The 18,080-nt window shown below is 38.8% G+C and overlaps 1 protein-coding gene across 4 annotated transcripts in view; it reads right to left on the bottom strand.

Annotated features, from left to right (window-relative positions):
- The window catches only part of cacna1c (calcium channel, voltage-dependent, L type, alpha 1C subunit), a 127,499-nt gene that overhangs the window by 71,353 nt on the left and 38,066 nt on the right, over positions 1 to 18,080 (bottom strand). For all 4 annotated transcript variants that reach the window (XM_084406263.1, XM_084406264.1, XM_084406265.1 and 1 more), the window contains exons 2-3: positions 13,341 to 13,683; positions 10,944 to 11,049 (exon numbers count right to left, since the gene is read on the bottom strand). In XM_084406263.1, coding sequence (XP_084262389.1) covers positions 10,944 to 11,049; positions 13,341 to 13,683 — 449 coding nt within the window. The remainder of the gene's footprint in view (positions 1 to 10,943; positions 11,050 to 13,340; positions 13,684 to 18,080) is intronic.

The following is an 18,080-nucleotide window of genomic DNA, read 5'->3' as shown; positions in this document are numbered from 1 at the left end:
ATGTCCAGCTATTGGACATGAATCACAGAGATTGATACCTACAACAGGAAGATTGGATTAACGAAGTGTAATTGGAATTTCTGAAAACGAAGTAAAAAAAGACTGAGGGGTGAAGCTCTCTTCAAATGCTGCCTGCATTAAGTGTAAAGGACACTTGAAACCCTATCTAGGGACGATTAACAGCATAAAGAGCAGAGTTTGATTATAGAGCTCTTAGCTTAGTTGCTTTTAATCAATTAAATAAGTGTTTGTTACGATTGCCTCCTTTGGGACTACAAACTGAGCCTCAAAAACATCATTTATGTAGAAATCTAAACTGCGGGCAGGTGAGCACCTAGATTTGATTTTACTTACTCTATCTAAATAATCATAGGGTTAAAGGTACAAGATAAAAAGACACACCAAGTAACAATCAATCATTTATGTTTTCACACATCAGCCAATTTGGCTACTAGATTTAAGTTACCAGTCATGCAGAATTTATACTAGGCAAAATGAAAATATCAGAAATAAACCATGTATAAAAAGCACTGCATAGATTTAAATGTATTATTAAAATCTGTTCTGGAATCAGTGAATGTCTTGTAGTTTTAATGCAGTCAATCATTGTTTGAGGATACCATCCTCCAAAATTCTCTGTAACTTCTCTTATATGAATAAAAGGTTTATTTTTTGGTGTTTTTGCCTTTTATTAGGATAGGATAGGACAGTAGCTAGACAGGAAGTGAGGTGGAAGAGAGAAAGGGGGGACGGGATCGGGAAAGTCCACGAGCCAGGACGTGAACTCGGGTCGCCTGAAGCACAACTGCGCTACATGTCGGCGCACTTGCCCACGAGGCTATCGGCGCCGACAATTTCCAAATAATATAAAAATGTATGTTTAATGGTAAACTCGTTGAAGATTAGCGGTCAGACTGTCAATTCATAAAGTGTATTATCACAAAAGTAAGCAAACTGAATTCAGAGTATTGAAGACACTCTTCCATTGACATCCATTCAAAAGTGAATGTTTTCATCCATCCATCTTCTAGGTCTCCAGTCGCACACCGGACGAAGAGCGCCACGTTTGAATCATACATCAGAAGTGTCATTCTGTACTCACTTTCCCAACTTCAAGGTGGCAGTCCAATACAGGCAAAAGTTCACTTAAAGAATAAACAAAGGGACATCAATGAGTTTGAATTTAGGTGTCTGCCATAAAACAAATTACTAATAAAAGCACTATAGTCAAACTATGGGTGTGTGTGGAAAAAAGGCCAAAAACTATCCTCTTTGCACTTTGTTTTGCTGATGTTGAGGCTCCACGTTGGAGAACATTATTTATGAATCAACCTGCTAAATTTTCAAGTGAGTTGTCTGTAAAAAAGTGAAAGTTTTCTGAGATTGTGTTAGCCAATACTAACATATGATGCTTGATAAAGAGCTGTCTGAATTTTGGACTAATCAGATTTCACTGTGAAATAATAATGTCACAGAAGTAGAAACCAAGAAACCAATAAGCACCAAACTCCAGGATGTATTCAAATATCACAATCTCTCTTAGCGAGGTGAGCTACGAGTCCAAATGCTCACTGTGCAGAAGAACATGTTGGGCCGCAGGTTCATAAGGGCTCCGCCGTCAGTCAGTATTGCCCCGATGCATTGATTCAAAACCAAACGTCAAGTCGCAAGATTAAAATTCAACAGTCCTGTCAGAATGAGGGACTTTTAGTCCTTCCCTTGAGGCCACCACTGGTGGAGGACAAGGAAGACGACAAGGTCATTCTGAGCTCATTCTGATTAGTGTGTGAGTAGAGAGCGAGAGAGAGAGAGAGAGAGAGAGAGAGAGAGAGAGAGAGAGAGAGAGAGAGAGAGAGAGAGCTCTTAAAGAGTGGGAGCTGATTCATTATTCATAGTTCAGCCATCGTTTGTATTAGAACATCAGCTTGTAGCTACCGGCCACAAAAACTGGGTTACCTCCCCCGAGTACTGACAACAGGAGAAAGAGGAGGAGGAGGAGGAGGAGGAGGAGGAGGAGGAGGAGGAGAAAGAGGGATGGAGAGGTGTAAGACAAGTTCAGATGAGGTGAGGAGCAATGTGTCACTAACCTGCTTGAATTACAACCTCACACCTACCCAAGTGCCCTTCACAAACTGTGGCCAAGGTAAGGAGAAAGAGGAGAAACGCCATGAGAGAAAGAGAGCGATTTTTCTTGCTCGTCCTCAATCTGAAATCCCAGAGCTGTGCGAGTGAGTGAGTGAGTTTAGGACATGCTCGTGTTCGTGGCGGCGTTCACTTCCCTTCCTCGGTTCTTTAGGACACACTGTACCAGGTTGCGTGCCAACGGATCTCGGGTACGCTGGTGATGATGTAGCTGTTCTGCTGGCCACAGGACAAGTCGATCAATGCAGTCAATATGATTTCATATGATCTGAATGTTTAATAAACAGCGGTCTGACGCAGGTGGGCGTTTAGTCACATGCTGTTACGGTACTGTGTTCAGGCTGAAAAAATGCCTCCCACTGCTCCCATAATGCTTCTATGTCTTTGTGTTTGGCATTAAATATGCATCTGCAGAGCAAACTCATATTACACAACGCATTTATGATTTACTATTCATATATTCCCATTTCAGGGTCATAACTGAGGACGTAAATGAGGGTGAGGGAGGTATGGGTTAGCAGAGGGGATGAGCTTTCAGATTAAATATTCTTTAGCATTTGTGGTATAATGTTGGTCACTAAACAATAATTTTAACTTGAGGCACTTACAATGGAAGGGGGCCAATTTTTAAAAGCAGAAATGTAAAGCTAATAATTTTATAAAATAATTTACAGTGCTTTAAAACTTGTGAACTATTTGAGGTGTAAAGCTGTTTAAATCATCATTTGTACAGTTGTTTTAGGGTTTATGGCTTGCCATGGTGACAAAGTTGTAAAACTGCATATAACTTTAGAAAAGGTTAGTAAGTGTTTTTTTTTCACACATATTAATTTCTTGTGGCTATACTACTGAAAGTATTTTAACAGACTGGCCCCAGTCACTTCCATTTGTATAATGCCTGACTGTAACCCAGATTTTTGCTTCTTTTTTTTTCTACAAAATGAGGGCTTATTGAGGGCCATTTATGCTTAACCCAGACTATTCCTTTAAAATGCCCCCTTATGCTTTTCTGAATATTACATTTTATGCAGTATGTAATATAGCTGTTTGTGAATGTATAAGGTCTGTGAAGTTTTAAAGATTATAGTGCCCAACAAATAAAGTTATTGCCTACTAATATTCATTGATTCTGAACTGCTGGAACGGTGCCATCAGCAATTTCAGTCTCACTTGCTCTTGCAAACCTACGTAACAATGTAACAAATTGGCATAATGTCAGCCAGTTGTCTTCACTGGCTGCATGTGAACAACGTCTACTTTGACCCGCCCTCTGCTCATAAACACTGTAGTTGTAGAGTCCTGGAAGAGTTTGGTTCGTCTTGTCGATATGTCGAGAAGACGCCGTTTTCAGTGCTGCGAATCCACTTTGCATGCACTTCAAAAGGATGAGTACCCGCACTGGAATTGATACAGAAATCTGACGCCATCGTTCATATCACTGTGTATCAAGAGGAGAGAAAGCCTCTGGAGCTAAAATTCAGTTATGGTAATGGGCTTTTTTTTCCTGACACGCGCTGTAAACAGTAGACCAATGACAACAGACAGGGCTATCTGACCAATTAAAGCAGAGTAGGCCCGTGGAAAGGAGGGGTTTAGAGAGAATGACGCTGTGTCCGAAATCAAATACTTCCCTACAACATAGTATGTGAAAACTATCCACGGGAGAGGTGTGGCAACAGACACTGGTAGGTCACATGATAATGACAACATGGCGGATGTAGTACGTCCGGATTACATTTATACTACACACATACATACTATATAAAACATACTTTTTAAATATTCTCCTAGCATGTAATCGTCCATGGTTTTCAAACTTAGCCAGCTATGAACTGCCTTAAAATATAGAAATTGTGTGATCTAAAAATATGGCAAAAAGTCTTTTATTTATATACTTCATTTATATAAGACTTCACAGAACATCTTCAGTAAGCCTGACATCAGCATGTAGTGACAGATCATATAAGGCAGGAACTTCTGAAGTTGAGAGTTAATACAGCTGCTTGACTAAAATAACAATGTTTTTTTTTTTTAGCACTCCACTTGACACCACTCTTGGTGAGATTAAAATTGAAGCATATTTGGGAGAAACTCTACACTGTTTTGTTTGTGTGTGTGTGTGTGTGTGTGTGTGTGTGTGTGTGTGTGTGTGTGTGTGTGTGTGTGTGTGTGTGTGTGTGTGTGTGCGTGTGCGTTTTCCTTTTTTCCCAGCTTTTATCTACACCACCCCACTTTCAAGTCAAAAATTGACCATAAATGAACATCCTGACTTAGTGTGAGGCCACACTAGACACACAGAACCCAGTGATATATACAACAACCACAGAAGCAAAAGATCAAATGCTTATTATTGAAGTAATTCAGCCCACACACACACATAGGCATAAATCAAGCTTCCTCTCACACATGCTCTGTGCAACATGAAATAAACATCTGTTGCATTTGCCATGTGTGATCCATGCAACATTGTATAAAGTCTACACATGCACTGTCCCTCTCTGCCCAAGATCAAAGATTATTCCACTTCGAAATCTGTGATGTACAAAAACACATTTTCGAAAATGACTAGTCGTGGGTTATCTGATTGGGACTTCCAGCCCCCTCGGCAGCCATTAAACAAATAAACATCACCACAGGGATACGTCAAATATAACAACTTTTTAAAATACCACCACTATAAAAGTGGAGCACTTGTTGGACAACTTGTCAACCATCCAGTGCACTCTCAATCCAAATATTCTCCATGTTTGAATGAGATGCATTTCAGATCTTCTAAGCTTTGTCATAATCATTTTAAAATGAACACGACAGAGTCAGGCAGAGATTGTATTTGCTCGATATAATGGAATTATACAACAAAACAAAAACAAAAAAGGGATTATGCTGTTCTTCAACACCTTCCCAAAGACAAACACTGACTGGCGAGAGACTTCAGAACAGCAGAAACAAAATTACACAGTACCATGTAACTCGTAATTTACATGTAATGCTGTAAAGACTATAAGACTACAAAAAAATAATAATCTGATTTGTTGTGACATCAGCAAAGCTTATTTGAACTGAAACACCTCTGATTTGTTTAGTAGAAAAAGCTAGCTTAACTCCACCTCCCTAAACAAACACACACCGGGGACAGATTCATGCACAGCTTTAAATGTCAGCAAAGATCTCATATGGAGGAGTGAGAATGTAAAACAGAAACCAGAGAAAGCAAAGACGGATACTAAAGATGTGCATGGATTTAATCTTGACAACCAAGTGACCTTGCCATGGATCACCAAACAATAAAAGGTACAACAGGTGCAAAACATGAACAAATAGATGGGACACTGCTCAAATATTTACACACACAGCTTACACAATATTTAGACACCTCTCTAAATGTCACATTCTTTCAGGATGGATGGATGGATGGATGGATGGATGGATGGATGGATGGATGGATGGATGGATGGATGGATGGATGGATGGATGGATGGATGGATGGATGGATGGATGGATGGATGGATGGATGGATGGATGGATGGATGGATGGATGGATGGATGGATGGATGGATGGATGGATGGATGGATGGATGGATGAGACTGACAGACAGACAGCTGGATGGATGGATTGATGAACAGATGGATGATGGATAAATAGAAGGATAGGATAGATGGATAGATAATAAGATAGATAAATCAGTTTACAATCAGATAATTGGTTTACTTTTTTCTAACCTTCTCTTTTTCTCTGTCTCAGAAAAAAGAAAAGATGAGGCAGAAAAGAAAGCGAGAAATAGTTGTGAGCTCTTTAACAATGACCTCATCTTGTGGAGTGGAAATTTCCTGGTAGGCATGGTGACAGCAGTAGCAGAACTGAGAACATTTAGCAAGATGAGAGAGACCGAGAGAAACAGACCCCAACTCACTGACACAGCATCACAGTGAATATCATTCTCCCCTCTCTCTCTCTCTCTCTCTCTCTCTCTCTCACACACACACACACACACACACACACACACACTCACACACTCACAACAGATGAAAACTCATACATCTCAGTGGTGTCACAGAGAGCACATTACAGAGATGTGCTTGTGTTGTTGTAGCCAGGTTTAAGCTACACTAGGCTGCAGTGCTCAGTGGAGTAGGTAGAGGGCACTGTGGAAAGAGAGCGAGAAGGAGAGAGAGAACAAGAAATGTATGTGGGTCACTCTCTGCACTAGTGATGTTTTTAGCTGTCTTAAAATACTGCACCGTCCCCACAGAGCTCTGACCCTTTCCCACTCACTCCACACACACCTTCACCACACGTTACACGTTACACCTTGCACACAGATATCTCTTACACACACACACACACCGTGGCACATCTTTATGGCACAGGCTCACTGTTGCGGGTAAGAGAGGGTGCACACTGCACATGTGTTGTGTGGGCTGTGTATTGCAGTGAAGAGAAAATGGATCTCTTCTAAATATGATGTTTGTGTAGATGAAATGGGCAGAATGTGAACTGGCCAGTCGCCAGAGTCTCAGCGACAGCCGTTTTCTCACAGTGCTCTAAAAATAAAAACGCCTTTATTTCAGATCTCACCAATCAGACACATCCTGCTCGATACAATCACATTTACACACACACAAACACACACATATACATATATTATACACTATACACACAATATAAACATATACCTACTCAACACACATTGTCCCTTCAGTCACGATGTACTATTTTGCCAAGCTTTCTCTGGTGCAGAATTTACAGCGAAAATATATTTATTTATTTAATAGTACTGTATTGTATTGTATTCATATTAGTTATTTTTATCATTTTATGTATGCAGATTTTATGACTTCATATGAATATGCTACTGCACTGTAAAAAGTGATCAGTTGACAACTTAAAAAAGGGAGGAAACCCATTGCCTTTAAATTATTAAGTAAATAAACTTTTTCAATTACGCATGAGGATATTTACTTGATTTTAAGGCAATTGGTTTCCTCAATTTTTTTTAAAGTTAAGTCAACTGATCACTTTTTACAATCTGTATATTCATAAAATATGCGTTCATATAAATTTAACTAATAAAAGTATTAAAAAATCTTATGAAAATGATGCATCAAATATCCATAAACTCACATTCAACACACCCATATATACTCATCACGACGTTTGGATGATTGACTAGTCGTTATGTATATTTGTTTATTGAATTTAATGAGTTTTTATAGATTTCTTATAGATATTTTTTAGCCATGATGCTTTAACTAGCATAGCATGCAGTTAGAGAGTCACAATAAAACAAAATGCAGTATTTTTTTCTGCTTTAAAGTAACACCACTACAGGCATACAATACACATTAAGACAAATGTATTTTGCCATTGTGTCACATCTCACACTGTTTCATAGCGTCCCACTATGAGTGTTGCATTTTAAGGCGGCATGTCAAGTTAAAAATAGTCCAGCTTGAGACTCTTGCATTCTGTTCCATTCTGTTGCACTCCATCTAGCTGTTTTTGCAGGCAAAAATATAAACGCTTACATAAATGCTCCTCAAGGAATATGTCCAAACGGGGTCAGGTAAGCCCAAACCCAATTGTACAGGTTTTCTTAAGACCAATTATTTGACTACTCGTTCAAGCAACAAGCCTATACTAATGATGCTTCTTGTATGGAGTGCAAGAAGCTGATGTGAAAAGTGTTAACCGATATCTGGCTTGTTAAGCCTAATATAACGGTGTGAAGTTCATTCTTGATTAACAATGTTTTTGACACTAGTCTCCTTTCATATTTGCTGTCTGGCTGCTGATGAGTTCCTGTCAGTCTCTGCTCCACAGGTGTTGGCATTCCGCTGAGAGAAGTGGTGTGAAAGCGACTCTTGTTAGACAAAGTCAAATGCCAGAAACGCAGCTTGACCAGTAACTTTAAGTCTTGAGATGAATGTGTTAGACCTGCTGATACACATGGGTACTATTCAAATCTGTGAACATTAACGAGAGGAGAGAGTTTTATATCTGGTTGAACGTAAACATACTATCTGTGGAAGGGAGCAACAGATAAGTGGATAGTTGATGAAGAGTTCTTTGTCTCCGAGTAAATGCACCTTCTGCTTTGCAGGTTGGCTGCATTGTTACTGTCCTTCGGATGAGACGTTAAACCGAGGTCCTGACTCTCTGTGGTCATTAAAAATCCCAGGATGTCCTTCGAAAAAGAGTAGGGGTGTAACCCCGGCATCCTGGCCAAATTTGCCCCTTGGCCTCTGTCCATCATGGCCTCCTAATCATCCCCATATACTGATTGGCTTCATCACTGTCTCCTCTCCACCAGTAAGCTGGTGTGTGGTGGGCGTTCTGGCGCAATATGGCTGCCGTCGCATCATCCAAGTGGATGCTGCACATTGGTGGTGGTTGAGGAGATTCCCCCCTTCTATGTAAAGCGCTTTGAGGTCTCAGAAAAAGCGCTATATAAATGTAACAAATTATTACTGTGTTACCACGGTAGCTGTGCATTTTACCATCACCAAGGATACCATATCCATGACAACCTCTACCCATCAAAAGATTCCATTCATAGCCCATAAGAAGACGGGTGTACTGTATGCATCGAATGAAGGAAGACCTACCAGCTCTGAGCCAAGAAGTCAATGCGTACATGTTTAATTCCTGAATTCCTCTAAAAACTACATTACCCATAATAGTGAGGAGAGCTAGCTTTACCAATGAGAGAAGTCACTGTAACCATGAAAATGATAACCTGGTTAAAACCCACTCGAATTAAGCACTGCAAATGATGTAATCAATTCAGTAAAAGCCCACTCCCATGAAGCATTGTAAATGACGTAATTGGGTCTCCTTACACTTTCCAACAAATTACATTTTTTAAATATTCAAAACTTATATAGACTATTATATATTATTTTTATGTGCTTTAATATTTTAAAATAAACTTTAAATATATTGTATTTTATACTTAAATAAAGGGCACTTCAAATTATTCATTAGGGGATTAACAATATTTCATATCGCAATATATCGCAATACAAAAATGCAACATGTATCGTGGATAGTAACAATCTGTATTGTGTATAGTTCACCCAAAATAAAAAATGACTGTGTGAGAAATAATTCAAGTTTACTGAGTTTTAGTGTCAGTACTACATTAAACTACTAGCCTATATATAATGTTGAATATAATGTATAATAATGCAGTGGAGGTATATTTGTGGGTCCCGATGATGCAAAATGTCTAGTTACCAATAAAAAGTAGCCTACATTATTTTAAATCTAGTCAGTGACAAGTCAGTGCAAGCATATTCGTCTAAAATAATTCTGTATTTTCAGCTTCAGAATCAAACGGGGATTCTGGTGTCACCATTTTCCTGTGCATTGGGTTACCAGCACCAAGTCCAAGCCGATTCATTTCTAACCCCAATGTAATACCAAATTTAGCATTTTAATCAACAGTACATTTTTTGTGAACCTTTTACCATATGTCTTGGAGTAGCTCTATAATATTGTATTGTGAGTTCAGTATCATGATATGTTTCGAATCATGACATGAGGGTATCATTACACCACTATTATTTATATAGTACAGTTATTTCTTAGATAGGTCATTCTCAAATGCTTCATGGGGTGCAGTTCATTGCCTCATAAAATGCATTTTAAATAAACCAAGGCTGCTGCAAATGTAAGCGCAATCACTGCTTGGCCATGAGCAGCACACCCTTAAAAGTGTGGACACATGCTTTCATTCATTTACAGGTTTCCATTATGTATTTTCCCGGTGAGGAACACAATGTAACTTCAGATCTCAAAGCTGATGGGTGGATGGATTAGTGTTACTCAGGCTACGGCATAAAGCTCTGAGAGGTCTGAGAACTCTTTCCACAGCCAGACATCCAGATTAACCACACACTCCATCGTTCTGCATTCATCCAAGCTGAATGTACTGTACATTGAGCACCGAAGCACACAGGCTGTTCTCAGGCTTACAGAGCTCCACTCTCTCTATTCTAGTTTCAGCAATCTGCACTTCAAGATCTTCTAAATCAAAATCGATAGCTTTGATGTAACGTAAGATGTAACTTTCCCCAACACTGATCACGACTATAATTACAGCCATTACCATACCATCACTGCCACCTAACCACTTCCATCATCACATTACCACAATATAATATACTATCACATACTATCATCAATATCATGACTGTCACAAACATTATTATTGTCACCACTACCGTCACATCACCACTACCATCAGCATTGTCAATCACCATCACAACCAACACTATCCTCGTTGCTACTAACATTGACATAATCATCATCACCACCATCATTACCATCACAACCATTTTCATTCTCACCACTAACACCATCATCACATATGCGAAATCACCACTATCATCAACATTACCATCATCACATTATTACAACCACAATCATCCCCACCACCATTACCATTATTAATTAGTCACAACCAGTATTATCTTCACCATTATATCACTGTCACAACCATCCTAAATATACTACTATAATTGCCATAATCATCATCTCCACCATCATTACTATCACATAACCACATCCCAACCATTTTCAACCTCACCACTAACTCTACCACCATCACCACCTCACATAACCATCATCATCACCATCACAACCAATATATCCATACTCATCCACACTACAATTTCCATATTCATCAGTACTACCATCAGGAGCAGCACAAACATTATAATTATAAACATCATAATAATGACCAGCGTCATTGTCATTACTATCAAATCATCATGCTCATTTTTGACTTTGTGCTTACCAGGTTTGAGTTGGTTGCGTTGGAATCATCCTCAGGGAAAGGGATGTAGACAGCTAAGGCCACACAGTTTGCAAAAATAGTCATCAAAATTATGATTTCAAACGGTCTGAGGAGTCAATGTTAAAGGAAATGACATCATAGCTGGTGCATACACAAAACAAAAAGGAGAATACACACACATACAGTACAGTGCATGTTAACTCTTAACATTGCACACGATAGTGTCTAAGGGTCCAGATCCACTATTGTCTTTTTTTCTCCATCCAAATCTTTTTCTTTTCTTTACCATTAATAGCACGGCTGAGCTCGTCAAAAACCTGGCCTTCATCAAGACAACGATCTTCACCATCTCCCAGCCCCCAACCCTTTTCCTCCCTCTCTCTCTCTTCACTGGCCAAATTGTTTGTTTAGCTTTCAGTTCTGCTGGAAATGCAATCAAACTGTGTCATCATTTGTTACAGGAATGGATTTCTCCGAGATGGGTGTTGAGTCGCATGGCACGTGTCCTGAGGAGAAACAGATGTGTTCTTGTTTTTCTGGATGTTTCTCTTGTATCTGCTGTCTGGGCCTTGAGTTATGGCTCTCTGTGGTTAGTTCAGAATTACAGAGCCATATACCCTGTAACCCTTTTAGATAAACATGCTTGTAGATCAGTAGTTCAGGTCCCTAAGGGAGTAAAAACAGACCTTTGTAGGCAGACCCAAACTGGATTTTATCTTTAAAGCTCTTACAATGTTATAAATAACACTTCTATATATGAAAGCTGCTTGACTGTGCATTTAGTACGAATGTGCATGACCGAATGCGTGTTTGTAGGAGGGGTCAATATGCGTGAGCATTTGTGTTTGAATGTGGGAGGGGTGAATATTTGTGTGTGTGTGTGTGTGTGTACGCATGGACCTGTTCAGCTTGTTGAGAGGAGCTGTTGGCATGGCAACAGAGCCAAAGACAGGAGAGATGGGCTCTGGAGTCTCTGGAGATACAGATCCAGTGAAGTGTGTGCAAGACTGAAGACAAATATGGATGGGACCGGCAAAAGATGAACTTTTATAAAATATCCCACAGAAACTAATGAGGGAAAATATTTCACTGTCTCCGCAGTTCAGCCGTTCCCTAATGCTGGTTTGTGAATTTATGAGGAAATCTTTGATGATGTGATCAGTTCTTGGCTGAAACTGTGAATGGGAGCTGGATCTCCTTTTCCTGATGAATGAAGCATTTTACTCAACCAATCAATTCTCATTAACATATTTTTCTGGTTGGGGGCCTATCGCTGTCTCTTGTGGGCAGAAATTATTACACAAAACTGTAAGAGAGAGGGGGAAAAAAGAGAAAGGAAGAGAAGAAAGGGGAAAAGGACAGGGGAACACGCTGTCCTACAGTCTCCAGTAAAAGGGCAGTTGAGGGGAGAATTTAAATGACTCAGAGATAATCTTGATTTAACCCTTTTTGGAATTTGAAGAGGGAATCATATCTAAAGAGACCTATACACTATTACACAAAAACAATATAAAAGCAATAATAAAGTGGCTATAACGCATCTGTAATACTAACAAGCAGATAATACAGCAATTAATAACCGCATACAGTGTATTCAAATGCACCTCTGTAAATGAATGTGAAAATGCATTTATGACTGAGATAATGACTAATTCTGAGACATTTTTCCTGAGGAGTTTATATAAGCAGTGTGTATTTGTAACACTGACAAATAAAATGACATTCAGAAACCGACAGTATCCTCTGCTACCTGCTAAAGCAATCATCATAAACCCAATGTCAATGTGAGGCTTTTTTGGATGTTGCTCTGGGAGGAAAGTGTCTGCCAAGAATGCAAATGTATAAATTAAAGATAAAACAGAACCTTCATAAGTATTGGCTGCTCTCTGATGTGACATCAGTTTGAGCATCAGTTCACCAGCTTGTCACATTCATGTGCGCTCTTTCAAACTAAATATGTGGTCAGATACAGTTCAGATATACATATACACACTTACTGTTCAAAGTTTGGGGTCCGTACTTTTTTTAATAAAGGAATTAATACTTTAATTCAGCAAAGGATGCATTAAATTGATCAAATCACATTAAGCTGCACAACATTGATAATAATAAGAAATGTTTCTTGAGCAGCAAATAAGCATATCAGACTTATTTAATAAGAATCATGTGACAATGATGACTGGCGTAATAATGCTGAAAATTCTGATTTGCCATCACAGGAATTAAGCACAATTTTAAAATAGAAAACAGTTATTATAGATTGCAATAGTATTTTACAATATAACTGTTTTTACTCTATTTTTGATTAAATTTCTTTCAAAACACACTTTTTTACCGACCCTAAACCTTTGAACAGTAGTATATTATATCAGCAGGTCTGAGTTCAGAAAAGGATACTTCCATTCCACGATATTGATGCACGCCCTGCGGATGGGGTTTTTAAGAGTGAGGCAGAGAAGGGCTCGGGGTGGGCGTGTGGAGGCAGTGCTGGCCTGTTTCTTGGGTTTGGTGTAGTGCTGGCGTTTGCGCTGCGTGGAGCTCACGGTGGAGATCGGGGCTCCGGTGGTGCCCATCAGCTTGGCCTGCCGTGCCGCGTCGATGGCTGCCTGCCAGCTAAGGGGGGCGCCAGGGGTGGGAATGTGTTCAGGTGCAAGACCCAACACCCCACCCCCGCCCCCCACACCCTCGTCCTCATTCAGACTGGGGACCGGAGCCAACGACGGACTGGAATAGTTGGAGCCTGTAAAGGAAGAGAAGGAAACAGTGAATGACAGAGCATGAGGGGCGTTAATGTAGCAGAAACGCACACAATAAAGGAACTTCTATACAAAACACTAAGTTCTGTGAAGATTTTGTCATATTATTAATATCATTTTTTTTTTATCATACCTTGATTTAATGTGCAACTTTTCTAATGCCTTTTAGGGTAGATTTAAAAAGGTGAAATAATAACAATAATAATGATGATAATAAAATATTTTATTTATTTACCCTTGTCCCAGACCCAGATTAATTTTATAACAAAAAAGCCCACAGCCAGAAGGACAAGCGGTTATTAAAACAGCCATAAACAGTGTGCTTATCACATGCTGTACTTGTCCAATCTATGTTATTAACCTTGTGAATATGCAAATAAGACCATCAATCCATCCACAAATGGGTTTACAAACGTACAGTGTGAAATCTCGAAACCTGGGAACCCAAGATTTAATACCCTTGGTATTTATATTTTATATCCCCTGGGTAATCAATTTCTGGTGTGAAAAGCCAATCAATCAACAACGTTAATTGTTTTGTGGCATTCCAATTTACTGGCCAATAGCAACAGAGTATTCATATGATATCACACTAAACATCACACATGGCAGCCCTGCAGGACTGTGTCTCATCTCCATGCAGTTCAAGAGCGTAAAATCCAAAGAGAACCACCATCAACCATCCTACTGAAGAGTGTGTGTGTGTGTGTGAGAGAGAGCAATGAGAGACAGAGTGAGATCACAGCAGTAAACCACAGAACTGACCATTTCTCCCATCCAGTACACTCCTTTTTCTCTCCTCCTCCCTTTGTGATAAATGGTTCAGCCCACCGAATAAGCCAAAGTCTAGATTAGTTTAAAACATCATTTAAGAATGAGGTGAGTTAAACATGCATTACCTCGAAGTAAGTTATTTGTAGGATAGTGCTAGAGGTGCAGAAATTACATATTTTAGCTTTAAATGAGACGTTTTTAGATAAGAGAAAGTGCTGGGTTTTGGTCATTATGATTCAGTAAAGTATGTTTGAGAGTAAGAAGAGCACTGAAGGGCTGTTGTCTCTTATCAGACTGTTGAAATACAGGAAGCCAAAGTGGGCTTTTCTCGATGACATGCTGACTTCTCCTAAAACGCTGTCTCTAATTACCGTAGTAATGCCATGCTCTGGTTAAAGTACTTTCAAAAGGAAGAATCTCAGTTACTCATTCTAAAGCACCCACATTCAATTCACTCTCTTGAGAGATATTCTCACACACTTTCTTCTAATTGGGAAATAAGTTTGTATCTTAACATGAGACACACATGATCATGCATAAAAGCAGAAACAAACAAAAAGAGCTATACACACACACACACACGTACACTTGTAAACTTGAATTCACCCAAAGGAAAGAGAAAATCACCACATTTCAAATCCCACAATCATACACGCATATCAAATCTGCACCTCACTGAAAACCTTCAAAAGTATGAGCCATCAGCTCTGACAGCCACTAAAGCTGTTCGGTTTGGAATCCATATTGCTGATGGATGGATGAACTGAGATTCAATCACATTCTGCAACCGCATCCCAGACACCAGGGGATCCCCTTTTCCTCTGATCTGAGATCAGTATTGGGCTTCTCTCAGAGCTTTTGAATAAAGGGTGACTTTAAAAAAAGTTTAACATTGTATTTTAACTAGCAGAATCAAATTAATGAACACTACAATGGACACACATAAAAGACAAAGTAAACAAATCAATGAGCAATATAAGCAAGGGGAAAAAAACTGTAAAAAGTGATTAACTTTTGAAAGAAAAACAAAATGAATTGTCTTTATATTTTAGTCATGAACATGACAATAGAATGAATTCATAAAAAAGCTTTTAGCAAATGGCATTTTGATTTACCTATATATTTTCTTACCAATGAGCTATTTTAAATATGTAAATACATTTATTTATTCAACATTTTGTAAGTAGCTATATAAGTACTGGATGAGCAAAAAAGAGGCTGAAACAAAATCATGGAGGGGCTAAATGAGATTGGGCAGAGGATAATTTATTTATTTATTTTGTCAAAATATTGCATTTTTGACCATATGTCATCATTTTCACTCCAGCAACTAAGCAAACACACATATCCCTCAGCATGTGTTAATCTAGTGCACTGCATGGTTGAGTGCATTTTAACACCACAGTCGCACACTCTTTCGCATACTGTTTTATGAGTCAGCATCACCATTCATATATTCATCTCACCACACAAAAACACATACACTCGTTCACTTTCTCTCTGAGCTGTACAGTAAGAGCTTTTTCACTGTTGCATCACAGCAGCTGATGTCAGATGATGATCTGACCATGACTGTACGAAAAAACAATCTTTGTCACAACACAAAGATAAACAGACCTTTTCATCAATGACACTGTGGCATTGTTTGGGGGTGTTAAGGGAGTGCTGTTGGGGTGGGATTAATAGTCTCATATATGGTGCACACTTCCCTACTATATAGAAGGCAAAAACAGTATGACAAAAAATGTAGCATATCAGGATTACATTCACACTACACACATTCATGTGATTTCTTGAAGGTCGAACTTATTCAAAAGAAGTACAGGTGAAACTCGAAAAATAAGAATACCGTGCAAAAGTTCATGTATTTCAGTAATTCAAATTAAGAGGTGAAACTAATATATTTAGTTTATATAACTATATACATATGCATGATTATACTTTTCAGAGGGACGACATTTCTGTATTTAAAATCCTTTTTTAAAAATTGATTTCATGTAATATTCAAAGATTTTGAATTTGGGGTTTTAGCCAGTAAGGGCCAGTAAGAGACAATCTGACTGACATAAAATGACTGGGATATTTAGAGGGGAGAAAATATGAAACTACAGCAGCATAAAGCATAATATAAGCAGGTTACACATTCACTTGTATCTAGTCAGTTCACTGTCTTTGTCATCTCTTCTATAAATCCTTGATAGAGTTTTTCTGTAAAGCATTGACACCACGTCTGAGAAACAGTCATTTTTAAATGCTAAAAACACTGAATAACACGTTTAAAAGTTGAATGTTGATTCTTCTGTAAAGGTGACTGAATCTAAAACATGACATTGTTTGTTGCTTGCAAAAAAAGAAAGAAAAGAAAACGTATTTTTCAATGTACACAGCTACTTTTGCATAGCCATCAATGGAAAAAGACACAACTTGGACAATGCTAACCAACAAAATCTGACCCCCTTGGCCTCTGCAAGCATCTTAATTATTCAAAGATCAATAATCATTACAAACAATCATTATTTATCCATATTATATTATAGAAATTGAGATTAAGATTTTAATAGTGTGGCAGAGGGGGCAAAACCTAGTACAACATTACTTGCAGAAAGATCCAAACACAGAAAGAGACATGGGACCCCTGTGGACCCAGAACACTGACTGACACACACACACACACACACACACACACACACACACACACACACACACACACACACACACACACACACACACACACACACACACACACACACACAACACAGTATTAATAACATCCTGTTTAAAATTCATCTGCAGAGATACAAGGCCAGAATAACCCAGATTCATAGGGAGAAAGTGTCATCTTTCTTTCTGAGGTAAGGTAACAGAACGCAAGAGTGAGAGACAGAAGAAGTGACAGAGAGAGAGCGAAAGATCTGTATGTGGTGGCATCAACAGATCTTGTAACGCATCTTGGTGAACTAAGTTTCCTTCATGAGACACTTTAAACTCTGTTAGGTCAATGGGTTTATTAATATTCGGACATTTTTAAATCATTTTAATCTATCAGAATATTATGTGTGGAACAAAGTCCTTTAAAGTGAGGTTGAGCTGTGCATCATTAAAGTTTAATTTTGACTTTATGTGTGCCAAGTTAATGTGGCACTGAGTCATTGCTCGATGATGTCACACATGCAGCAGTGAGCTGTAAAGCATGAAATACTCACTGTTCATGACTCAGTAGGGAATTGTGGGAAATGGAGTTGATGATGTTCTGAAGCCATAAAGCTAAAATAAATATATCAGTGAGAAAAGACCCAGCTACTGAGAAGAAAATTAGCCAATGACAGGATAATAAAGATGAGATACACACAGGGCTTTGGCCACCTGATTTTTCGACTCTGTCACACACACACAAGATGAAAGACACTGTCACAAAGAGTGTTTGCTAGAGAGAGATACAGACAAAACAGCAGTGCTTGTGTTAGGATGCACATTCAAAAACTCTGCCATTGCTGTGTGTGTGTGTGTGTGTGTGTGTGTGTGTGTGTGTGTGTGTGTGTGTGTGTGTGTGTGTGTGTGTGTGTGTGTGTGTGTGTGTGTGTGTGTGTGTGTGGCATGAGAAGAGTAG

This window comes from Rutilus rutilus (genome assembly GCF_951802725.1).
Source record: "Rutilus rutilus genome assembly, chromosome: 4".
In the NCBI taxonomy this organism is placed as follows: domain Eukaryota; kingdom Metazoa; phylum Chordata; class Actinopteri; order Cypriniformes; family Leuciscidae; genus Rutilus; species Rutilus rutilus.
This window is presented reverse-complemented; position numbering and strand designations above follow the sequence as displayed.